Here is a 26,984-nt window from a genome sequence, read left to right as displayed (position 1 = left end):
TCAGGTTAGTGAGTGGAGAGTGCAAGGATAATAATAGGGAACTGATCAAGAATGTGGATTGTGGGGTCTGGCCTCTGTAGAAAAGAAACTTAATAGAGAGGACTGATAGAATAAGAGGAAATGGAGGTGTTAAGGAAGGCTTAGGACATATCCATGAGTTGATGGATAGTTCCCATTTGAATCAACAGAGTTCATTCTAAGAAACATAATGTGGAATGAAAAAAGAAAGTTGCAGGATTCATCAGATTCAAGAGGTGGTTACCTTTGGGAAGAAAGGGAAAGGAATGGACTCGGTGACAAATATACAGTGGGCTTTAATTATATCTGTAATGTCTTATTTCTTAGAAAAGGGGTCTAAAGCGGCCAGGTGCGGTGGCTCATGCCTATAATCCCAGTGATTTGGGAGGCTGAGGTAGGAGAATCACCCGAGGTCAGGAGTTTGAGACCAGCCTGGCCAACATGGTGAAACCCCGTCTCTACTAAAATTACAAAAATTAGCTCAGTGTGGTGGCGGGCACCTGTAATCCCAGCTACCTGGGAGGCTGAGGCAGGGGAATCACTTGAACCCGGGAAGTGGAGGTTGCAGTAAGCCAAGACTGCACCACTGCACTTAAACCTGGGCGACAGAGCGAGACTTCATCTCAAAAAAAAAAAAAAAAAAAAGAAAAAGAAAAGGGCCTAAAGCACATATGTAAAATGGTAAATCGTGAAATGAAAGCTGGTTAGCTAGATGACAGGTAAATGAGAATTTGTTATATTCTTCTGCCTGTTTAAGTATTTTATTTTAAAAAGAAAATAGGTATAGAAGGAGTAAAGAAAGATAAAACTGGAAGGTAGAGTTATAATCATATAGTGGATTATTAAAGTCTAAGATTTCAGAAGCAGAATAATTTCAGATGATAGAAGGGTCTAAGTTTGACATTTGTAGGTGGGGCTAAAGTGGAGATGAGGTCATTTGAACTACAAGCATGGGGTGGACATAGCACTGACATCACCAAGAACCGTGACTTGATCTGAGATAGACAGAAAAACTGAGTGAAATGCCAAAGTCTCCCATGAATATGGAAGAAGATCATCCATCCAAGATGAAGAAGTAGTAATTTTGAAGCAATAGAGCAGAGTTTGGAGATTGTTTTTTCTTTTCCCCCTAAAAAAGCTTTAATGCTTCATCTTCCAGGCTCTCAGAAAAAGAGAAGAAACAAATATCTGAGCAAGTGAATGCCCTAAACCAGGCTTACCATGACCTTTGTGATGGTTCTGCAAATCAGCTTCAGCAGCTTCAGAGCCAGTTGGCTCACCAGACAGAACAAAAGGTACTTTTAGTTTTCATCTCCAAATATTGGGTGGATACCTTTTGAATGGTATGAAAGCAGCTTTGCTGATTCAGAGTCATGATCACTAGCTTTCCATGACCAATGTGACTTAATTTTTAACCTCACCTTAGCAGCCATGTGTCTTGTGTTTCTTTACTGGGGTTCCATGATGTGTTGGTCAGTCAAAAGCACTAGAAGACACAGTTAATCCTTTAGACCTGGTTCACTTTTTTTGTCTTATGCCATTTTGTGACAGACAGCAGTTGAGGAGAACATAAATTCTGTGTTGTATATGATCACAGGGCAGTAAGATACTCCCTTGTGGCATTGTCACACGAAAGTTGATAGCCAAGAGTTCTGGATATTGGAAAGAAAAACCTGTGAACCTCTTCCCTCCATACTAAGGCAATGAGAAATATTAAGTTCCAAAGCAAACTAGTAGAGTAGTTTCACTGACTAAGACGCTGGTTCCCCTCACCCATAGTCATCTCATCATGTGGCATCTTTACCAGTTCCCCTCCATGTTCATTTCCTGGACCATATGAAAGTCATCATATTTCCTGCTGGTTGTCCTAAGTTCTTCCTGGATACCTGTGTGTGTGTGTACACTTACCATATTATATATATGTGTCTCTGGGATATATATGTGTGTTTGCCTGCTTATTTCCTATGTTGTGAAGCAATGGCCAACTTATGTGGGGCAGGCCAAAATTAAGCTCATGTGATAGTCAACTTTGGTCCAGATGATGCTCAAAATGATATTCAGACAAAGCATGTCTTGATTCTGGTCCTTGGATATAAATTTTTGTGCAACAGGAGCTGGAGTTGTAAAGACCACAAGACAGAACCAGCAATGATTTGATGGTATATTTCCAAAAACAAAGTGCTGGTGTAACATTCTCCATTTAAGGTAGCCCACTTCCAGTGGCTTGTTGCTTCACCATATAAGGGAGTATGTGAAAAGTTTTAACAATTGCTTGCTGAGAACATCCAGTTCTCATTTTGAAAGGTTAAAAAAGGGGGGGAAAGGAAAGAAAGGAAAAAAGAAAGACAAGCTGCTGAGCACCACTACATTGAGCATGATGTGTCTCCTGTACTGTTTGCGTGTTTCATGTGAAGTATTGTTCTGATTAACTGACATCCTTGCTTACAAGTTTCACTAACCCTTTGGAGTTTAAGCACAAATGCACAAAGGGAAAAGAGGACGACCTGTTTGGGGTTCTTTTTTGCAAAAACAAACAGTCGCATGCTGGACGCTAACACCAAGCTTACACTGTGTGTGTGATACGGCTGAGCTGCTCCATAAGGCTCTATCTTTTATCTGCCTGAGGCGTGCCCTGCAACTCTGGTAAGTAGAAGCCTTTTATGTTTTCTTTCCTCCACTCCTTCTATCTCTTAATGCTTGTTTAGGTCAGAATGTCCATGTTTGGTAGGATAGAAATGAGTTTCTCTGGATTTTTTCCCAGCTGAGTGTTTCCTGCCTATTCTCCAATTATGAGGGTGTTGGAAGTAACATTGTAGACTTTTCTCTTTGGCTAGACTCCAGGCCTTTCTTCAGTGTCAGCATTTTTGAGACTCCATGAATCTCACAAAATAAATGAAAAGTTCTCAAAGGAATGTTTTTCTTTGTCATATTGTCTGTTCTGAATAGTCTTTCATGGATTTTCTAAAAGGAATTTTTCAGGTATCTTGAAATTTTTCAGGTATCACATTCCAGTGAACTTTTTCCTTCAGTTTCTTTAAAACAGACACATAGGGAATTTGCATAATATATATATTTAAATTATACAGATTGAACTTTCTCTTGGTCAGAAAACAAGGAGATAGGGAATAAATAATACTTTAGTGTAGAGAAGTCTGTCAGTTATTCCACTGATTGAATACGTATGTAGAAATGGAGATGAGAACCAAATATACTGTTCTTTCATTTGTTGTCCATACTGTATTCTTATTGTATGCACCTCATCAAGCTTGAAATCCTCAGTGCATGTTTCTAAAATCTGAGGGGAAATGGTTTAATGATTTTAAGGGTTTCCTTATTATTTATCCATATTCGTCCCATGTTTATTGAATGACAGCTACTGCTCCTAGACCTTCATGGGCAATGGATCAGCTCTTATGGAACTTACTCACTGAGGTAAAATGGAATGCTATTATTTAGAAGGCAGGGAAGTAATTGGAAACTGCTTCCACAAGATCCTCCATCAGTAAGGTAGAGAGTTAAATAAGTAATCAGAAAGTAGCTCTGACCAAAGAGGGACAGATAAAATTATATACAGAAAATGAAAATAATGAACATAAACAAGAGCTGAAAAGTTGGAGAGTAATAAAAATGAAGTGTTGTTAAGTGGTTAAACACTTAAATAATTTAAAATCTGAATGTATTATTCTGTGATAAAAGATCTCAAAATGAGAATTCTTTTCTTTCTAGGATTTGCAAGGGTAGTTTTGACAGTGTATATGCCTTATTCACTGACCTTAGGACCTAACTCCTGTGTTAAGATGTGACTCTACTGTACTTGTCTTTTATAGTTTTCTGGGTCTGACTGTGGGAGGGCATACAAGATTTAGAGTCAGACCTTGATTTATTTCTGGAACTTATTAGTTTTGTGACCTTGGACAAGTTACCTAAACTCTGTGCCTCATTTTCATTTCTTCAAACTAAAGATTCAAACAATTGTTTTCATAGGACACTGTGAGAATTAAATGTCAGTGTTCAATAGATCTAATAATAAGTGACAGCTGTAGTCATGGTTATTGTGCTACCCATTCTAGCCTGGACCAGAAGAAAAGTTACTAGTGGTTCCGTAGGCAAGGGTCCCCGATCTGTTTCTTCCTTGTCTTGCTACTTCCAAGTCCTAGAACTAATTTAATTTAGAGCCATTGCCTTGGGAGAAGCTAGCATTGTCCAAGAATACTAGTATCCCAGTTGCTAAAATACTTTCTTGAGTAGTATACACAGGCCTGTTTACTGGGATGCACAATTGTTCTCGAGCTATTGGACTGCATAAATCTCTCTTATTCTGTGGACCAGTCCTGCTATGCTCATCAGCAGGGAATTGCTACTTCCAGAGTCTTCTGTGTGGTTTACAACAGCAAAAACTTGTTTTATGGGGTTGAATTCTCACTTTGGGGGAACTGTTATGTGTCTGTAAGAAACTTTATGATGATTTGGTCTTAAAAATAAGATTAAATCCTATCACTTTCACTGCTTGCCATCCTGTAGAGCTTGTCACTCAGATATGCTTAATGCCATTATCTCTCAAGTGATCTAGGAACTTCTGGTCTAGTAAACATTCTGCACTGTAGAAAAACTCTTTTTTAGTATTAACACTGGGTGGCTTGCTTCAGAATATTTCCTACATGTTGGGGCTTATCCCATGCTGGGTTTTTCTTGTGGTCAGAATTTTATATACTATAGTTTTTTTTTTGAGACAGAGTCTCACTCTGTCACCCAGGCTGGAATGCAATGGTAAAATCTCAGCTCACTGCAACCCTCCACCTCCTGGATTCAAGCAATTCTCCTGCTTTAGCCTCCTAAGTAGCTGGGATTACAGGCAGGCACCACCAAGCCCAACTAATTTTTGTATTTTTAGTAGAGACGGGGTTTTCACCATGTTGGTCAGGCCGGTCTCGAACTCCTGACCTCATGATCTGCCCGCCTCGGGCAGATTATAGGCATGAGCCACCATGCCTGGCCTAAATACTATAGTTCTTTGAATGGCTCCTTTCAATAGTTGTGCTTTGCCATTGGCTCTGATTCAGTTTTCTTTTCCTTTTTTTTTTTTTTTTTTTTAGGATTGCAGAGCAGTTGCTGGGGTGATTGACCTAGGCACAGTGGAGATATTTCCTATCTTCAAAGCCATGCAAAAGGGCCTCCTTGACCAAGACACAGGCCTTGTGCTTCTGGAATCTCAGGTTATCATGTCTGGCCTCATTGCCCCCGAGACTGGTGAAAACCTCTCTTTGGAGGAGGGCCTAGCCAGAAACCTCATTAATCCCCAGATGTACCAGGAGCTCCGGGAGCTACAGGATGCCCTGGCCTTAATAAGCGGGCTTACTGAGAGCAGAGGCCCTCTTTCTGTGATGGAAGCAATTGAGAAGAGAATAATCAGTGAGAGAGTTGGACTGAAAATCTTAGAAGCTCACCTGGCAACTGGAGGTTTCAGTCTGTCCCCTAGTGAGAACTGTATTAACCTGGAAGAGGCTTTTCATCAAGGCCTCATTTCTGCATGGCTTCATTCAGTATTAGAGTCTCATCTTAGAACATCCAAGAATTTGATAGACCCTAACACAGCTGAGAAAATTGGTTTGCTGGATCTGATGCAACGATGTATTGTCCACCAGGAATCAGGATTCAAATTGCTGCCTGTCAAACAATTGGCAGGGGGGATGGTGAGCTTGAAATCAGGCCGGAAGGTTAGCATTTTCCGTGCAGTTCAGGAAGGGCTGATAGATAGGCAGGTCACTGTCCGGTTGCTGGAAGCTCAGCTTTTTGCTGGTGGCATAGTAGATCCAAGAACAGGACACAGACTTACAGTGGAAGAGGCTGTAAGACATAATTTGATTGACCAAGATATGGCCTGTGGTATCCTCATAAGGCAGCTTCAGACAGGAGGCATCATAGACACTGTCACGGGGCAAAGGCTAACAATAGATGAAGCAGTGAGCAATGATCTAGTAGCTGCTAAGATCGCCCTTGTGATTCTGGAGTCCCTCTGGTCATTCATGGGTTTGCTGTGGCCTGAATCTGGAGAGATCCTCCCAATTACAGATGCCCTAGAACAAGGTATTGTGTCTACTGAACTAGCACATAAAATCCTTAGTAACCGACAGCATATTAAGGCTCTGTTTCTACCAGCAACCACAGAGATTTTTTCCTGGAAGAAAGCAATAGAAAGTGGTATCCTGGACAGAGATCTTGCCAATAACTTAAAATCGATTTGTATACCTGATGTGATGCCCCACATGCAACTAGCAGACTCTGCAGAACAAAATATTAATCCTGGAGCAGCAGTTCTACCGTGCACCAAGAGCCAACCTAAGACCATAGCAAGCAAGAGTGAGAATCTGTTGTTCCAGCTGATGACTCACAGCTATATTAATGTACAAAATGGACAGAGGCTGCTTCTGTTAGATAAAGAGCTGATGGGGATACTAACATCCAGAGATGAGTATCAAACAAGTCCTCCAGAAGTGGTTGAAATTGGGCATCAAAGGCAAAAAACTCCTGAGGGATTGCAAGAGTCAGCTAATGTGAAAATCTCAGGAACTTTCAGTGATGGGTGGACTGTGAGGCTGCCTGAGTTCCAGTTTTCTTCTCAGAACAAAGAATATCCCAATCAGGAAGATTGCACTACAGAAAAAGGCAAAAAGACCACTGTAGAAACAGAAGATTCTTCTGTAGAGAACCCTGAAGAGGATCTGTTTGTAGAACAAAAAGAGAGAAATTCAAATGTTGACTCTTTGAAGGTAATAAATAAAGTCGAATTAGAGGTACAAAGGCAGTTGATAGATACCAAAAGGGAAGACCAAATAGCAGTGTCTATCAAAGAAAATGCCAGCAGGGGACACCTCCTGACTGTACCTTCTGCGGAGGCAGAAGGTGTGCTGTTGGTGGTTGACAAAGATCTTTTTTCTGTTGAAACACCAAAGAAAGAACATCAGCCTCTCAGAAACACTTCCTTTACATGTCAGAATGAACAAGCACACACTCTTGAGACTGAATATATTCATGATGAAACTGGAGGATCTCACATAAAACCCCAAAGCAAAAAGTCAGAAGTTCAGGTAAAGAAAACTCTAGGTGTAAAGTTAGAACTAAAGTCTGAAACTGATGTGAACATTCATCCTCTGGACAAAAAGCAAATGTTGAAGAAAACATTTGTGGCTAAGGATGACCATAAAGAAAGTCAAGAAGCACAGAACATCGCAGGTGGTAGTATGATGATGTTAGAAAAGACTGATGAGGAAGATAATGGCAGGGAAACTTTTCTGTCCTACAGTCATCCATCAGAATTGCTTGAAGAAGCTACCTTAAATGTATTATCTGCACAGTTACTAGATGGTGGTATCTTTCATGAACAAACAGGTCAAAAGCTCTTACTAAATGAAGCAATATCCCGAGGCATCGTGCCAAGTCACACTGCCGTGAAGCTTATGGAGAAGCTGAACATGTTTCAGGGGTTCTTTGACTCTCAGACGTGTGAGTCTTTGACAACTGAAGAAGTCATTAATGAAGGTCTGATGGATGAGAAATTATTACATAATGTCCTCATGGCAGACAAAGCTATAAGTGGTATCTTAGACCCCCGTACCCACACACTATGCTCTGTAAAGGATGCAGTTACGATTGGACTTCTTGACAAGGAAACAGCCACCAGAATTTTAGAGAGACAGGTGGTGACTGGTGGAATTATTGATCTGAAACGAGGCAAAAAAGTTTCAGTAACTTTGGCCTCAACTCTTGGCTTGGTGGACATTGCTGACCAGCCAGAGCTTATAAATCTGGAGAAAGCTTCCAAAGGTAGAGATGCTGAAAAAACAGTTAGGGAGAGATTAATTAGTTTACAAATGGAAACAACAGGACTTATAGACCCTGATAGTAAAGCCCCTTTAACAGTTGTGCAGTCCATTGACAGAGGTCTTTTGGAGAAAGAGGAGGCCATTCGTTTGTTGACTAAGCAGGTGCTAGATGGAGGTATCATTCATCATATATCTGGGATGAGACTTTCTGTTGATAATGCCTTCAGACATGGCTTAATTGGTGAAGATTTAGCCCAGAAACTCAAAAGAGTTGAGAACTTAAACATCCATCAGATTTTTAATCCTGAAACAAAGGAAACTGTTTCCCTCCCTAAAGCCATAAAATTAGATCTTATTACCCCAGACCTGAACAGAGAAATCCAGGAGGTTCAGGCCTTTACTGGAAACTTTGTGGATCTCATTTCTGGTCAGAGATTGACCTTGGCAGAAGCTAAAAAAGAAGGACTGTTAACTAATGAAGCAGTGTTGTCTCCAGGAATGATGCATGGCATTGTAGATCCTGAGAACTGCAGAATTGTCCCCTACTCAGAATTAGTCAAGAAATGTAAGATTGATATTGAATCTGGACAGAGATATCTAGAAGTAATTCCCTTCTCAGACATTAAAGATGGAGTGAGCGACAAAGTGCTTACAGTGTCTCAAGCAATTCAGCTTGGAAAAGTAGACTTTGCATCTACGCTGAAGGTTCTGGAAGCCCAGGCAAATACTGGTGGAATCATAGACACTGCTACTGGAAAAAGACTGACATTGGCATCAGCTTTGGAAGAGAAACTGGTGGATGAAAACATGGTCAGAATTATTGCATCTCATCAGGTGTTAAATGGAGGAATTGTTGACATATTTAGTGATCAGAGAGTGACTTTAGCGGAAGCTATTGAGAAAAGACTGATCAGTCCTGAACTGGCAAATATGATCCAAATAGATACTTCAGAGTTCAGCAATCACAGGGCTCAGATTGAAAAGCAAGAGGGGATTGAAGTGTGTGCATTGCAAAATGAATCTCTAAGAAAGGATATGTTAATTGCTTGTAATCAGACTGCTGAAATGAGTTGTAATAAAGTAGAAGAGAGTGAGAGATTACTTCAAGTTGAAAATCAGTCTGCACAAGAAAAGGTTAAAGTGAGAGTTTCTGATAGGGAGCAGGCAAAAAAGAGCAGGGAAATTTCCTTAAAGGAATTTGGGTGCAAGGATCAACATAAGCCAAGAATGTCCCCAGATGCTAAAGAATTTATCAGTATCATAAATCCTCATAATCTTAAAGGTAAATCCTTGGGCCAAGTGTCATTGACACATACTTACTCTGAAGTTTGTGATTTTAAACTCAAAGAAGTGGCTAGAAATAACATGGGAAATGATACAAATGAAGAGCAGAAAAAAGCAGTGACAAAAATAGAAATTATCTCTCATATGAAGCAGTCTCCCTCATGTCTAGATTCTGAAGAAATAAGAGAAAATCGAGGGGAAGTGATTTTGGAAGTACAAGAAACATATTGTGAAACATCAGGCAAATTGCCGAGTAAGCAGGTTTTGCAGCAACCAATGAATGCTGGGGTGAAAAGTAAGAGAGAGAAGAGGGAGGTGATTGTAGAAGAAAGCATCAGAACATTCAAATCAGCATTTCTTTCTGAAGAAAAGTTATATCAGGAAACTGCCATTAGAGATGAGCATGACTCCCATATAAAGAGCCAACCTAGGGAAATGACCTCAAGTGAAAAAGGGAAAGAAGCTGATACAGAAAAGGGATTTTCTGTTATTTTTAAAATTGAAGACTCTTCTTCCCAAGTGGTACCTCAAGGGATTTCTGTAAAACATCTAGATGCTTTAACACTCTTCAGCTCTAAACAGGCCAGTGAAGGAAAAGTAAACAATTTAAGTCTCTGCTTGACTTTAAAACCAGAAGAAAACTTATCTCAAGAAATTGCTTGTGGGGCCCAGAGTGAACCATTCCCTTCTATGACCCCAAGACCTGAAGGATTGCACTACCAGGAATCAGATGGAAAAACCCAAGTGACAGGCTCATCCCAAATTTCCAAAACAGACAAGCCTTTCCAAGGAACCACCAGACAGGAGACCAGCTATCATCAAGATTCCTGTGTTACTTCTAAAACCAAGGAAACCAAACATCTCATTTCCTCATCTAATGAATGTAAAGAAAAGTCATACCAAGAAGTATCCTTTGACCCAGCAAGAGGTCTTAAATTGGAAGAAATTACAGTTTCTAGACCAGATTCAAAAGAAGTCAGTTATCTAGAATTCTCAGACAGAAAAGACCTTCATCATCAGGGCAGCAAAAGTGATGATAAACTTTGTGGAACTCTCAAATCTGAAATAGCAACACAGGAAATAACTGGAGAGAAATTTTTAGAAATGGCAAACCCTAACATTACAGGTCTACAAGCAGGATCCATTGAGGACATAGTGACTCAGAGAGGTTCCAGAGTCTTGGGATCCTTTCTTCCAGAGAAACTATTCAAAGGAGTGTCTCAGAAAGAGAATACAGGGCAACAGAATGCCATCATTAGTCCTACTGTTCCAGAGACCAGTGAAGAAAAGACAATGTCCCTAACAGTATGCTCTACAGTGAAGACAGAGAAGACACCACAGGAAAAGCTCGGAGAAAGCCCTGGCATTGAACAAACTCCCTTCGTGACTGCACTTGGAGGAAAGGGAAATGGAGGTTTAAACCCAGAGCCCTTCAGAGCAACTCAAGTAAGTGGTGTGCTTTTTTTTTTCCCCCTAAAGATATAATTAGTTAATGCTAAAATTCTTAACTGGGTACAGAGTTTACATATGTATAATTGTATACCTATATACATTTTAAGGCACTAGATGATTCTCTAAGATATAACTTAGTTTATCATCATCTGTTTGTAACAAAGTTGTTGAAAAATTAGGCATTGGCTCTGAATGTCTTTCTGAAATCTGCAAGGGTTTTAAATAGAAACAAGCTAATAGAAAGACTAGGATGATGCTACCTAAATCAGAATAACTTTTGGAAATTTTGGTAAAATGATGCTTGTAGATTGATAGCTCTGAGCTTCTGCTCTCTAAGGAAATTAGTAAAATCACCTTTGTCTATTGATTTGAAATGACTTAAACAAAATGTTTTATTTTATCCCACTCTATATGCAGTAAAAATTGCTTCTGTTTGTCTAACAAAAAACCCTGCCTGCTTCTAAAGCTGACTTACAGGAGAATATCAGAACTGAGTCAGCTTTCTTTTTGGCTCCACAGAATGTATTTACCCGGCAACTCTGTTTAGAACATGATGAAAAGCTAGTATCCTATCTGTCTCTGTTACGGAACATTGAAATGAGGACCAGACAGATTCAGCCTTTGGAGCTAAACCTGGCAGAACTACAGGATCTGCTGTGTCAGGCCAAGGTAGGTTCCCAGAGACTTCCACCACAGACATCAGCTTCAAGATCCACCACAGACATCAGCCTCCATCTTCCTTGAAGATTTCAAGACTTACTAGGACCTGCTTGCACTCTATTCTAGGGTAAACAATCTCAGACCCTTGTCAGATAATTATGGGATGGGCCACATTTGGATAGATTGGATAAGATTTATAAAGGATAGACTTTAACAGACCTTGGATTTGGCTATGAATGTAATTACTACCAATTTTTTTGTTGTTGTTGTTTTGCTTTTGTTTTTTTTTTTGAGATGGAGCCTTGCTCTGTTGCCTAGGCTGGAGTGCAGTAGCGTGATATCGGCTCACTGTAACCTCTGCCTCCCAGGTTCAAGCAATTCTCCTGCCTCAGACTCCCGAATAGCTGGGACTACAGGTACCCGCCACCATGCCTGGTACACCATACCTTTTTTTTTTTTTTTTTTAAGTAGAGTTGGGGTTTCACCAGTTGCCCAGGCTGATTTCGAAGTCCTGAGCTCAGGCAAGCCACCTCCCTTGGCCTCCCAAAGTGCTAGGATTACAGGCATGAGCCACCATACCCAGCCCTACCAGTTGTTATCTGTGTGGTTTTGGATTGATTTAGGTAAATTCAAAGGCAGAGTGATTGGTTATGAAACTATTGCAGTAATTCAAGCAAGAAATGTTGGAGGCTTAAAACAGTAGATTAGATATATAAGTTAATCTCTCTTACTTCCTAAAACTATACTAAGACATCAGGAAAAAGGGTTTTTGTGTTTTAAGCACGTAAATTCATAAAGAAAAGAGCAAGAAAGGAGAAAACAGCAGTAAAGTTTTAGAATTTAGAAAGCAGGTGGATGAGGAAGTAACTACCTTAGCAAGCTAGAGTAAACCAGATCCTCAACTTACAGTGGAGGAAGCTAAGGAACAACCTGATTTACACTACAGAACTCCCCAAAACCTCAAAAATTGGGAGCACCAGAAAGAGATGAAAATGGATATGCAAACAGGCTTCTAATTGGTTTAAAGTCTGTTTAAGAAGCAATTAGACCTTTAGATTTTCAGCTTACTTCACATAGCCTGGCAACTGCTCATGCCGTGCGCTAACAGAAGGCTGGATGTCCATCCTCTGAGGAAAGTAATTCAGAGTGTCTCTTGACTAGGGAGAGCAGCCATTTATTGAAGGTAAATATTCCATACAAAAATCAGTAGGATTAACTGGAAGTTCACATACATACTGAATTTTGAGCTATATCCTTGCTCCCGCTATGGTTTGACCAGCCCAAGGAGAAGGACCTAATGGTACTGATATAAGTGGTTTCCCAACTGTATGGCCCAACTTCATCACCCTCAGTGAAGACTACAGCCAGTAGAGTTTGTAGTCAGCTTTTTAGGGCATCACTCTCCACTTGAGCATCTGGAAAGCTTCTGTTACAAAAGGAGAGGCTAAAACAAAGAAAAAGAAACTTGGGCAAAATAGAGACTATTTAGGAAGAAAAACATACTCAGGGCCAGTCACAGTGGCTCATGCCTATAATCCCAGCACTTTGGTAGGCCAGGACAAGAGGATTGCTTGAGCTCAGGAGTTTGAGACCATCCTGGGCAACATAGTAAGAAATTAGCCAAGCCTGGTGGTGTACACCCTAGTCCTAGCCACTCAGGAAGCTGAGGCAGGAAGATTTGCCTGAGCCCAAGAGTTTGAGGTTTCATTGAGCTATGAATGCACCACTGCACTCCAAGCTGGGAGATGGAGTAAGACCCTGTCTTAAAAAAAAAGAAAGGGCCGGGCGCGGTGTCTCACACCTGTAATCCCAGCACTTTGGGAGGCCGAGGCAGGCAGATCACGAGGTCAGGAGATCGAGACCATCCTGGTGAACATGGTGAAACCCTGTCTCTACTGAAAATACAAAAAAATTAGCCAGGCGTGGTGGCGGGTGCGTGTAGTCCCAGCTTCTAGGGAGGCTGAGGCAGGAGAATGGCGTTAGCTGGGAGACGGTGGAGCTTGCAACGAGCGGAGATTGTGCCACTGCATTCCAGCCTGGGCGACAGAGCGAGACTCTGTCTCAAAAAAAGAAAAAAAAAACAGAAAGAAAAATATATTCGAAAGTACTACCATTTAAAGGACAAAAAGTAAAATAGATTGGAAAAATCTAACTGGAGATCTCTGAAGAACACCTGGAAACACTCGTCTCACAGAAACCAAAGGAGAAGGAGTCAGTCCTAGTAACTGCTGCAGGGAGATTGAGTACAATGAGGACTAAAGGGGAGATTCAGCTCCTGAAAGTTATTGGTGATTTTGAACAGTTTCAGTGGAGTGATGGGATATAAACTAACTTGCAACTGGAATAAATGAGAGGTTGGAAGGTGGAAACAATTAATATAGATCATTCTTTCCAGAAGTCTTAGGTACAGGCAAGGAATGAGGTGGGATACTACTTGAAGGAGATGGATTGAAAGGAATGTTTTGAATGGGTTTTGGGCTGAGGAGAAAGAACCAGTTGAAAAAGAGAACTTGAAGTTAGAAGAGAGAAGTGGTAACTGATAGAACCAGTCCCCTAAAAACATAGAAAGACAGCCTTGAGAGGGAGGAAGAGTGGCTATTTCACTGAAATTGGAGGTTAAGAGTTGTCATAGGATTGGAGTCACAATGAAGACCAATTGTAGTGGTTTACTGGTTCTCTCAATATCTAGTGTGTGGCCTTGGGTAGGATGGCTGAACTGGGGTTGAGGATGATGCGCCAAAGAACTATATCAGATTCTTCCACAGCTTATTTCTGGCTTCTGTGTTGAGGACCAGAATATTACAGACTAGATGAGTGGAAAAGCTGGTTGGGGATAGCTTTGTGTTCTTTGGTTCCATGACCCTGGAATTTAGAGTGGAAGAGTCATCCTTTGGGTTTATTTTGTAGTACATTAATTCTGCACAGCTGCTCCTTGGAGAAAGGCATAATGACACTCTCAGAGAGGCAGCAAGTTACAGTGGAGGGAGTACACTGCACTGAGTCAGAAAACCTGAACCCAAATCCTGGCTGTACTGCTTACCAGCTGGGTGACCTTGGACACTGTTCACATTTTTTTAAAGCAATGAGACATCTCTTCTATAAATCCAGAACAATAATGTCTACCTTGCCTACCTCATGAATTAGTGATTGCGAGAACCAAGTAAATTAATGAAAGTACATAAAAACATTTTCTAAGCCCTAAAATGTGTGTAGACATGGGGTAAGAGAGAAATGTGTTCACAGCTGATTCCCAGAGGGTTTCAAACTAGTCTTGCTTTTATAGGTAACTCCACTTTATTCCCTCAGGTATTAGACAGGGAGTTAAAGGATCTGACCACCTTGGTCAGTCAGGAATTAGAGTGTGTGAATCAAATTATCATCAGCCAACCTCAAGAAGTTCCTGCTCAACTGTTGAAGGCTCTAGAGAAAGATGCCAAGAATCTTCAGAAGTCTCTCAGTTCTGTGAGTGACACTTGGAATTCCAGGTTACTCCACTTCCAGAATGCTGTGGAAATAGAAAAGGTAGCATTTTGCTTTTATTCATAAAATCTCACAAAGTCTGGGTGGCTGGGAGATTTTCATAATGTGATTTGCCATTTATTTCTTAGACTAAAGTGTTAAATCAGCACACACAGCTAGAAGGCAGACTTCAAGATCTGAGAGCCTGGGTTGGCAATACCATTCTTATTCTGAACAGCAAGGCATCTAACAGTGAAACAGATGTTGACAGCCTGAACCGCTGTCTCCAACAATATGAGGTAAACTCTCCACCCATTCTCAAGCATGTTTTCTTTGTCCTTTGAGTTGTATCAATTTTATTTTCCTGCTAGGCAAACCAGTATCCATATTTATCTTTCTTTTTTTTTTTTTTTTGAGACGGAGTCTTGCTCTGTCGCCCAAGCTGGAGTGCAGTGGCACGTTCCCAGCTCACTCTAACCTCCACCTCCTGGGTTCAAGTGATTCTCTTGCCTCAGCCTCCTGAGTAGCTGGGACTATAGGTACCTACCTCCACGCCTGGCTCATTTTTGTACTTTTTAGTAGAGATGGGATTTCACCATGTTGGCCAGGCTGGTCTCAAACTCCGGACCTCAGGTGATCAGCCCACCTCGGCCTCCCAAAGAGCTGGGATTACAGGTGTGAGCCACTGCACCTGGCCATTTATCTTTCTTAGAAAGATAAATTTCCAAGAAAGTCAGCTATGTTTAGGTTTTTAAATTATCATATCCCTGGCTGGGTGTGGCAGTTCACACCTGTAATACCAGCACTTTGGGAGGCCAAGGCAGGTGGATCACCTGAGGTCAGGAGTTCAAGACCAGCCTGGCCAACATGGTGAAACCCCGTCTCTACTAAAAATTCAAAAAAATTAGGCGGGCGGGGTGGCAGGTGGCTGTACTCCCAGCTACTTGGGAGGCTGAGGCAGGAGAATCGCTTGAACCCGGGAAGCAGAGGTTGCAGTGAGCCGAGATCACACCATTGCACTCCAGCCTGGGCAACAAGAATGAAACTCCGCTTAAAAAAAAAAATAGATCATATCCCTGGAGCTTCAGTGATTATGATCATTTCTCCCTTCAGCTGTTCTCTGAGATACCGTCTACAGAATGACCTGTTATTATCAGTCTCATCTTCTCTTTCTAAATGAGCATCTAGGATCCATCCTTTGTTTCTCTTTTGACCAAGATCCAATCCTACATACACACACACACATACCAGTTTCAGGAGATCTTTTTGTTGTTGTTTGTACATGTGCAGGTTTGTTATACAGGTAAACTGCATGTCATGGGGATTTGATGTACAGATAATTTTATCACCTGGGTAATAAGCACAGTACCCAATAGGTATTTTTTCTGATCCTGTCTCTCCTCCCACCACCTCACTCTCAAGTAGGCCCCAGTATCTATTGTTCACCTCCTAGTATCCATGTATTCTTGTTTAGCTTCCACTTATAAGTGAGAACATGCCATATTTGGCTTTCTGTTCCTGTGTTAGTTTGCTTAGGATAATGGCCTCCAGCTCCATCCATATTGCTTTAAAGGATATGATCGCATTCTTTTGTATGGCTGGATAGTATTCCATAAAATGTGGTGTCCACATTTTCTTTATCCAGTGTACCATTGATGGGCATTTAGGTTGATTCCATATCTTTGCTATTGTGAATAGTGCTATACGGAACATACACGTACATGTGTCTTTATGATAGAATGATTTATATTCCTTTGGATGTATACCCAATAATGGGATTGCTAGGTCAGATGGTATTTCTAAGTCCCTGTGAAATCGCTGCAGTGCTTTCCACCATGGCTAAACTCAGGAGAATTTTTGATTGGTTATTTAGAGCATGGGTTGGCAAACTTTTTTTTTTTTTTTTTTTTTTTTTTTGAGACGGAGTCTCGCTCTGTCACTGAAGCTGGAGTGCAGTGGTGCGATCTCGGCTCACTGCAACCTCCATTCCCCTGCATCAGCCTCCCAGGTAGCTGGGATTACAGGCACACACCATCGTGCCTGGCTAAATTTTTTGTATTTTCAATAGAGACGGGGTTTCACTATGTTGCCCAGAGTGGTCTCAAACTCCTGACCTCAGGCAGTCTACCCACCTTGGCCTCCCAAAGTGCTGGGATTACAGGCGTGAGCCACAGCGTCTGGCCAGCAAACTTTTTAAATAAAGGGCCAGATAATAAATATTATAGGCTTTATGAACCATATGCAAAAGACCTATTTCTGTTGCAATCACGCAAAATTAAAGCAGCCATAGATAGTACATAAACAAATGGCTATGGCTATGTTCCAATAAAACTTTATTTACAAAAACATGTGACAGGCCAGATTTTGCTTGGGGGCCATAGTTTGTTGACCCCCCCTGCTCTAAAGAGATGCTTTTCTTCTTAAACCCCAGATTAATTGATTCTTTTTATTAGTCAATGAGAGAAAAGTTAGGACCATGAGATACATGTGAGCCAGAGAGTTTTCTCCCAAATATTGTTCTCTTTTTTTGTTCTATTTAAGATTATATCAGGTATTACAGTGGTTTATCAATCCTCTGCTATAGAGAGAGATCCCTCTCCTTCAACTTTTTAGAATGTCAAAACAGAATTAGAAATGACCCCTTCTTCTGTTCTATCTTCTCCCTCTTCCCCAGTCTTAAGAGAAGCAGACATAAAAGTTTGTCCATGATCAACCTTATACACAATCTCATCCCTCTTTATCACGTAAGAGTTGACCGGCCTCCTTTTTTTATACCCTTTATCCAAAGATATCACTGAGGGAGAGAGTTTCAGACTTTATTCAGGCTTTATCTGTTTGCTAAGATATTACAAAGAAGCAAGCATGAAAAAAATTCCTATGACATAGTATGAGATATAAAAACATAGAGACATAGAGCATCTCATACATTGGTGCCCTCCCCTAGTTATAACATACGAATCCTCTTGTCGGCAGAGAACAGTCTGAGCCTTGTTTTCCCAGTGATAGTTTCCTAAATTATTATGTTCACAGAGGAAGGAAGCTTTGTCTTATTGTTAGCAGCAGCAAATTCATGTGAGTCTGCAATAGCTCAGTTCTTGCCTCCTCAAGCGAAAGAATTTGACCAAGGGGCATAAGGCAGAGGGAGAGACTGAGGCAAGTTTTAGAGCAGGAGTGAAAGTTTATTTAAAAGTTTTAGGGCTGGGCACGGTGGCTCACGCCTGTGATCCCAGCACTTTAGGAGGCCAAGGCGGGCAGATCACGAGGTCAGGAAATCGAGACCATCCTGGCTAACACGGTGAAACCCCGTCTCTACTAAAAATACAAAAAATTAGCCGGGTGTGTTGGCAGGCGCCTGTAGTCCCAGCTACTTGGGAGGCTGAGGCAGGAGAATGGCATGAACCCAGGAGGTGGAGCTTGCAGTGAGCTGAGATTGTGCCTCTGCACTCCAGCCTGGGCGACAAAGCAAGACTCCATCTCAAAAAAAAAAAAACAAAATTAGCCGGGCGTGGTGGCACATGCCTGTTATCTCAGCTACTCATGAGGCTAAGGCAGGAGAATCTCTTGAACCCGGGAGGCAGAGGTTGTGGTGAGCTGAGATTGCACCATTACACTCCAACCTGGGCAACAAGAGGGCAATTCCATGTCAAAAAAAAACTTCCATCTCAAAAAAAAAAAAAAAAAAAGTTTTAGGGCCGAGCGTGGTGGCTCATGCCTATAATCCCAACACTTTGGGAGGCCAAGGCGGGAGGATCACCTGAAGCTCAGGATTTCAAGAGCAGCCTAGCCAACATGGTGAAACCCCATCTCTACTGAAAACAAAATACAAAATTAACTGGGCATGGTGGCAGGCGCCTGTAATCCCAGTTACTTGAGAGCCTGAGGCAGGAGAATCGCTTGAACCCAGGAGGTAGAGGTTGCAATGAGCTGAGATCATGCCACTGGACTCCAGCCTGGATGACAGAGTGTGACTGTGTCTTAAAATTAAAAAAAAGTTTAGAGCAGGAATGAAAGGAAGTAAAGTACACTTGGAAGAGGGCCAAACGGGCAACTTGAGAGATCCAAGTGTGTTGTCTGTCCTTTAACTTGGTGTTTTATATGTTGGCATGCTTCAAGGGATTATGTTTTTCCTCCCCTGGTTCTTTCCTTGGGGTGGGCTGTCTGCATGTGCAGTGACCTGCCAGCACTTGGGAGGGGTTGCACGCGCAGTGTGTTTACTGAAGTTGTATACGTGCTCACTTGAGGCGTTTTTCCCTTACCAGTCGAGCATTCCTAGAAGTAGTTCATATACCGATTTAAACACCGCCACTTTGCCTCTTAGTGTGCATGCTTGAGCCCACTTGCCCAGCTCCTGAGATCTTATCGGGAAGCTGCTAATCACCAGCTTTACGTGTTTTCTATCTGTTAAGAGCATGCCTTTCTCTCTTGCCGACTACAACCAATTATTATTTTAGAGAGATGGTTGAACAACCACCTGACCATCACCTGATGGTCACCTGACATTCTTGGAGGTGACCATCAGGTGATGTGGAGGTGGGCAGGGCCTCTCATGCCCTGCTCATGTCTGCCTAACTACCTACTGTAACATTATGATAAATATTCAAGAAGCCATTTCTGCCTGCTTTGCAGGATTGACTACTCTCAATTGATCTACTCTCAGTTTCAAAGTGATGGAGATCCAGTATAACATAACTGATAATCACTGAATGTTTGTAGGAAGATTACTTGCTTTTAATAGTCTGAAAATAGATGATTTTAGTGTTTGGATAGTTTTTACTACTTTAAGGGAAAAATACAACTATAACACAAGAAAGTCTGAGTGTAATCTTTCACAGTTTTAAAAATAGTATGAACAGCATCATTTACTCAAAAAATGAAAATTTAGGCTGGGTGTGGTGGCTCATGCCTGTAATCCCAGCACTTTGGGAGGCTGAGTGGAAGGATCGCTTGAGCCCAGCAGTTCAAGACCAGCCTGGGCAATGTAGTGAGACAGCATGTCTACAGATAATTTTAAAAATTAGCTGGGCATGGTGGGGCACACCTGTGGTCCCAGCTACTTAGAAGGCTGAGGTGAGAGGATTGCTTGAGCCTGGGAGGTCCAGGCTGCAGTGAGCTTTGTATGCATCACTGCACTCCAACCTGGGTGACAGCAAGATCCTGTCTCAAAAAACAAAAATTTTAGCAAATCACAAACAAATTATGTATTTTCTCAGTACTGGCCTACCAGTAACTCATTGCTGGACGGATACAAATAGATATTTGAACCTAAGAAAGTACAATTAGATACATCTCAGATCAGAAATTCATGTTATATTTTCCAAAACTTTTTGAAAAAATTTATGGCCAGGCGCGGTGACTCACGCCTGTAATCTCAGCACTTTGGGAGGCCAAGGAGGGCGGATCACTTGAGGCCAGGAGTTCAAGACAAGCCTGGCCAACATGGCAAAACCCTGTCTCTACTAAAAAATACAAAAAATTAGCTGGGCATGGTGATGCGCACCTGTAGGCCCAGCTACTCAGAAGGTGGAGGCACAAGAATTGCTTGAACCAGTGAGGCAGAGGTTGCAATGAGCTGAGATTGTACCACTGCACTCCAGCCTGGGCAACAGAGCAAGACTCTGTTTCAAAAAAAAAGACCAAGTGCAGTGGCTCACACCTCTAATCCCAACACTTTGGGAGGCTGAGGTGGGCAGATCAAAAGGTCAGGAGATCGAGACCATCCTGGCTAACACAGTGAAACCCCTTCTCTACTAGAAGTACAAAAAATTAGCCAGGCGTGGTGGCGGGCGCCTGTAGTCCCAGCTACTTGGGAGGCTGAGGCAGGAGAATGGCATGAACCCGGGAGGCAGAGCTTGCAGTAAGCCAAGATCGTGCCACTGCACTCCAGCCTGGGCAACAGAGCGAGACTCCATCTCAAGAAAAAAAAAGTCTCTCTCACTTTCAGTCTCTCCAAACTCCTCATAAATTAGAATTAAGTTTCCTTTACTGGACCTACCTCGATTTCCAAATGCAGTAAGCAGCTCTATTATTTATGCTAGCATAATGATACTATTGCTAATCCAAAATATCTGTGAATTTATTTATTTTTTTTTATTTTTTTTTTTTTGAGACGGAGTTTCGCTCTGTCGCCCAGGCTGGAGTGCAGTGGCGCAATCTCGGCTTACTGCAAGCTCCTCCCGGGTTCATGCCATTCTCCTGCCTCAGCCTCCCAAGTAGCTGGGACTACAGGTGCCCGCCACCACGCCCGGCTAATTTTTTGTACTTCTAGTAGAGAAGGGGTTTTACTGTGTTAGCCAGGTTGGTCTCGATCTCCTGACCTTGTGATCCACCCACCTCGGCCTCCCAAAGTGCTGGGATTACAGGCCTGAGCCACTGTGCCCAGCCAGGAGAGACTTTAATTCTAGTTTGGCCCTAGAATCATTAGTGCCAGTTATGAGAGTACAGGAAATTAGCCTCTGGTTTTCTTCATGGACTGAGAAATGGAAGTATCATGGTTTTGTTTTGCTTTTTGTTTCCTTTTTCCATTTACCTTAGGATTTGAAACAGCCCATGGCTGAAAGGAAATCTCAGCTGGATGCTCTTGCTTTTGATGTTCAGTTCTTTATCTCGGAACATGCCCAGGACTTGTCCCCTCAGCAGAATCGACAGATGCTGAGGCTTCTGAATGAACTGCAGAGGTCCTTCCAGGAAATTTTGGAACAGACTGCAGCTCAGGTGGATGCCTTGCAGGGACATCTTCAACAGATGGAGCAGGAGGCCCTGGTGAAGGTCAGACTGAACCAGCAGCTGGGCTCAGTTTGTCTGTGGGGATGTCCTCTGTCATTGGGTTTTCTGGCCAGACTCTGTGCATCATGATTGCAGGAGCTTGGGTTTACCAGTTTTGAAATTTCATGTCATGCAGGCCAGTATGGTTCTAGTCCAGGAGGCACCTGTTCTGGCTGTTTTTCTTGCCATGTTTTGGTTTTATGTATGTGTGAGAGAATGTATGTGTTGACATGTGTATACATATGCAAGTGTTTTCTTTTAGTGAGACTTTTCCTTCACTGTATCTCATTGTCTCTGACTTTCAAATGAAAATCATGTATCTAGTCCTTTCCCTACTTTACTCTCTCCTTTAGCATTGTTTTGAGGGCTCGTAAGAACATCTAGATACTCTGAGCTCTTGAGGAGAAGCGTTCTGAAATTAGTTTCATTCTATTTAATCTATTTTGAATGATTTACAGTAAGGTTTCCTGACAATCCTTAAGTGGCTGACAAGGAAATTTTTATTAGAATCGTATTAATTTTTGGCTCTTTAAAAATTAATATTATTTTCTTGCACCTTTCCTCACACTGTAGTGCCCAGTGCTTATTCAATCATGGAAAACAGTATGTAGAAGCAGGCATGATACTAAAACAAACAAACAATCAAAAAACTAACCATCCTACCATCTTCCATCACAACTCACTTCTTGCAAAGCTCAGCTCAACATAATTGCATTAATAATAACATTAAAACCTTAGAATACCTAGAATGATGTTCATGCCATTTCTGCTATTTGAATAGTAAGTTGGCATATAACAAGATGATATTAGAGTTGTCATTATCACCATAAAATTTGTCTCAAGGGCTCCTTTATTAAATATTGTGCAAAAAAATGAGCTTTTGAGTCAGACTTTAAGGGAATTAGGGTAGTTTGTGCCGTATGTCCCCTTTTACTGTCTCATTTTTTCAACTGTATTGAAATTGAGATATACTAATGGAAAGCCTTAGGTTACCTTCGAAAACTGAGCATGTGCAATGCTCTCATTCGGGAATTTATATAGCATGATATAACCTTTGGATAATTAATGAAGTAAAATTCATCTGAGCCACCTTAAGACAAGACCCAGCCCAGATTCAGGGTAGACACCTGAGCTGCAGCAGGTGATAGAACTGCATGTGAACATTCTCCCTGAGCATGTAATTAATTCCACAATGCTTATTAACCTTGTTATTGTCAGAAATGCTCTGCTTCTCTCAATATTTCCCCTGAATGTGTGTGTATGTCTCTGTGTTAACTTGTTTGCTTTGCTTTTTTCAGATTCAGTCTGCACCCATCCTAACCCATGAAGATCCTGTTTTACAGCTGAAGAGCTCTTAGGAGTTCTCTTCCAGAGCCCTTCTATTTGTCCTAAAGAGGGGGAGAGAGGGCCAGTTGGGCACCTGTTTGTAAGTGCAGGTGACTAAAGCGCCATCAGAAGGTAGAAACTGGTGGAAAATGGTTTTAGAAGGATGGTCAGGAGAACACATCATGCTCAATTGCTCAGTCAGGTGCTTCAATGTCATACAACTGAGATAAAATCTAGAGAAAGGATCAGGCACAGAAACATATTCCCTCTCTCTCCTTGGGCCCGACCTGTTCCTTTGATGTTAGTGTAGACACCTAAAGGACTGAGCCAGTTGCTATTCTTGGGCACTTTCCTTCTCAAAATAGCCAAATCTAGCCCTTCATGCCTGGCATGTAATCATTTTATTTAATGGGTCTCTGGATTGATGAGATATTTGATTTATAAAGTCAGCTCAATTATTAAGAAGCTCAATTAACTTATGAATTATCCAGGTCTTTGATTTTTCTTTCTACTCCAATTCTTCTACTTTTGCATATTATGTAGCAAGTCTCTGGTTCTAGTGGAGGGATTGATCAGAACCACTGAATTATTATCATCACCATTATCGTGTGGATTTCAAGCATCTGGGCTCTTTCTTCTCTATTTCCAAAGATAATAACAGCAGTCTGGTGAAGGAGCCCCCAAACCAAAACCTGAACTAGAAGCATTCTCATAATTATCCTGATTATTATCCAATCCATAGACCCAGATCAATGGACTGTCCAAATGAGGGGAGCTTTCCGAATATGACTTCTGTGTCTTTTCCTATTCTAGTCTCCCATCAACGTTTCCATCCTTGAGATATAACCTTCTTGTTTTACATTTCAGGGAGTTTCTTGTATTTGTAAAATGTGAATTAGTAAATGTTTTTTGACCCCTTTGCATTTTAATTAGACCCTGCAGAAACAACAAAATACCTGTCACCAGCAACTGGAGGATCTTTGCAGTTGGGTGGGACAGGCAGAAAGAGCACTGGCAGGCCACCAAGGCAGAACCACCCGGCAGGATCTCTCTGCTTTGCAGAAGAACCAAAGTGACTTGAAGGTCAGTGTGAATCCGTCAGTTTTGACACAAATCCTCACTGTGTCGCTCAGCCTGGAGTACAGTGGCATTATCTTGGTTCACTGCAGCTTCGACCTCCTGGGCTCAGGCAATCCTCCCACCTCAGCCTACCCAGGGGCTGGGACAAAGTCATGAGCCACTATGTCCTCATTTTTTATTTATTTTGTAGAGATGGGGTATCACTATGTTGCCAAAGCTGGTCTCGAACTCTGGGCTCAAGCAATCCTTCTACCTTGGCTTTAGCCTCTCAAAATGTTAGGATAACGGGCATGAGCCACCATGCCAGGTGATGTTTTCATTCCTTCGACAAATATTTAGTGCTTAAGGGTTAGCAATAATGGTAAACAGACATCATCCCTGGCCTTGTGAAGCACACAGTCTAGCAGGGCATACAGAAATTTTACAGATTATTATAAAAATGAACATAAAATTATTAACTGTTGTATCTGTGAAGGAAAACTCATATGAGAACATATAGCAGAGAGACCCAATCTAGAGTAGAATTTCAGAAAAGATTATCTTGAAGAATTGTCCCCTAAACTTGAGAAATGAAACATATGTAGGGGTTAATGCATGAAGAGGTAGAAGGAGGAAGAGAACATACCAGGCAGAGGCTTATGTATTGGTCTTGAGGTGGGAATGGTATTGAGCACAACATATTCAAGAGCTGAAAGAAAGCTAGTTCAATTGGACTGCAGAGAACAAGAGGAAAATCAGGGAAAGTTGAAGTTGGAGGGGTAAGTAGGACCTATATCACACAGGACCCTGGAGGCCACATTAAGGATAAAGAGTGATACCCAAGAGAGTATAAAGGCCCATCAGGCCTCAACTGTGCTAAGATCATGTTGTCAACAATTCTTTATGGAAAGAATGATCCCTTTGAGGATAATGCATTGCAAAATGAAAAATCTCTCATGCTTATATTTGTGGACAACCTTCTTTTTTGGCTTCACTAAATACTTGCTTAGAAAATGAAATAAAATTTATTTGCATTGATTTAAGCCTAAACCTGAAAAAAATTGTAGTCAGGGACTATATACAGGACTATATGTCATCCTAGCCACTCCATCTTTATACCATTAGAGGACTTAGAAGCACGAAAGTTGAAGGCTCTGCCATTCCTATTTTCTTGTGTTAAGGATTTACAGGATGACATTCAGAATCATGCCACCTCATTTGCCGCTGTTGTCAAGGACATTGAGGGGTTCATGGAAGAGAATCAGACCAAGCTGAGCCCACATGAGTTGACAGCTCTTCGGGAAAAGCTTCATCAGGCTAAGGAGCAATATGAGGTGCTCCGGGAACAGACACGGGTGGCCCAGAAGGAGCTGGAGGAAGCAGTGACCTCTGCCTTACAGCAGGAGACTGAAAAGGTAATCAGCTGCTATGACACTTGATAGTTTTCAAAAAAGAATTTTGGTACCAACACAAAAGACAATGAGGGGAAAACAGTCTTATAGCACGCACAGAATCACGAGAAAGGGCTACTTCAGGAGCTAGTCTGGTTTTTGTTTTTTGAGACGGAATCTCTGTCACCCAGGCTGGAGTGCAGTGGCATGATCTCGGCTTACTGCACCCTCTGCCTGCCGGGTTCAAGTGATTCTCCTGCCTCAGCCTCAGCCTCCCAAGTAGCTGGGATTACAGGTGCCCGTCACCACACCTCGCTAATTTTTGTATTTTTAATAGAGATGGGATTTCACCAGGTTGGCCAGGCTGGCTAGTCTGTATTTTTACAAGAATCTTTATTTTTACAAGAAACGTCCGGGAGGAGTTTGTAAAGGAGTTTGTCAGTACAGTTGGTAAAAAGTACATATTCCTCCTCCGACCCCAGAACATCTTGCTATCTGTATACTCAGTCCTCTAATTGAAAAATATCAGAAAGAACTTAGTGAGGAAGGGTATTATTATGGGGAGGAAAAAGCAAAACAGAGTTTTGCTGTGTTGCTGAGACTAGAGTACAGTGGTGCAATCTTAGCTCACTGCAACCGCCACCTTCTGGGTTGAAGTGATTCTCCTGCCTCAGCCTCCTGAGTAGCTGGGACTACAGGCGCATGCAACCACACCCAGCTAAATTTTGTATTTTTAGTAGAGTTTAGGGTTTCACCATGTTGACAAGGCTGGTCTCAAACTCCTGACCTCAAGTGATTCTCCTGCCTCGGCCTCTTAAAGTACTGGGATTACAGGTGTGAGCCACTGTGCGGCCAAATGACGTATTTTAGTATGAATCTAGACTGGTGATCTAAGAGTACTAGGGAAAAATATCTATGAAGTCTTAGTGAGCCAAAAGTTGTCCCTGAACTGCCTCTATAGTTACAGTGGGAATCGTGGCACTGGGATAAACCAAAGAGAAGCCAAAGTCTCTAATGGTCTTCTGCACCCCACTCAACACTGGCGGATTGAATTTGAATCTTTTGTTTAGCCTTGGATGCGGACACTAATGAGGAAAGTAGAGAACATGGAAAAGAAAAATAAATTACCTGAAGATGAATTTTTTTTTTTTTTTTTGAGACAGAGTCTTGCTCTGTCGCCCAGGCTGGAGTACAGTGGTACAATCTCGGCTCACTGCAAGCTCCGCCTCCCAGGTTCACGCCATTCTCCTGCCTCAGCCTCCCGAGTAGCTGGGACTACAGGCGCCCGCCACCTCACCCGGCTAATTTTTTGTATTTTTTTTAGTAGAGACGGGGTTTTACCGTGTTAGCCAGGATGGTCTCGATCTCGTGACCTCGTGATCTGCCCGCCTCGGCCTCCCGAAGTGCTGGGATTACAGGCGTGAGCCACCATGCCCGGCCCTGGAGATGAATTTTGAAATAGATAAATATATAACTTGGCATAACCTATTTAATTTATTAAAATACATGTAGAGCCAGTAAATAGAATTTCAAAGGCAAGTTGAAGAATTAAATGTTTCCGTGTAGCCTCAGGTGAGAGAAAAAATTTAAAAAGAGCTACATGTTCTGTTTAGTTGAGGAAAGGATGAAAGAAGTTTGTCTTTCCTTTAGGAAAGAGCAGCCAGGCCGGGCGCGGTGGCTCAAGCCTGTAATCCCAGCACTTTGGGAGGCCGAGACGGGCGGATCACAAGGTCAGGAGATCGAGACCATCCTG

At 41.9% G+C, this 26,984-nt stretch overlaps 1 protein-coding gene across 1 annotated transcript in view; it reads left to right on the top strand.

The window, feature by feature from the left end:
* The window catches only part of MACF1 (microtubule-actin crosslinking factor 1), a 446,661-nt gene that overhangs the window by 259,867 nt on the left and 159,810 nt on the right, over positions 1 to 26,984 (top strand). Inside the window, exons 35-37 of the mRNA XM_011955644.1 lie at positions 1,178 to 1,313; positions 23,715 to 23,864; positions 25,022 to 25,255. Of these exons, the coding sequence (XP_011811034.1) occupies positions 1,178 to 1,313; positions 23,715 to 23,864; positions 25,022 to 25,255 (520 nt within the window). The remainder of the gene's footprint in view (positions 1 to 1,177; positions 1,314 to 23,714; positions 23,865 to 25,021; positions 25,256 to 26,984) is intronic.

Source organism: Colobus angolensis, unplaced genomic scaffold (assembly GCF_000951035.1).
Source record: "Colobus angolensis palliatus isolate OR3802 unplaced genomic scaffold, Cang.pa_1.0 Scaffold4, whole genome shotgun sequence".
NCBI lineage: Eukaryota > Metazoa > Chordata > Mammalia > Primates > Cercopithecidae > Colobus > Colobus angolensis.
This window is presented reverse-complemented; position numbering and strand designations above follow the sequence as displayed.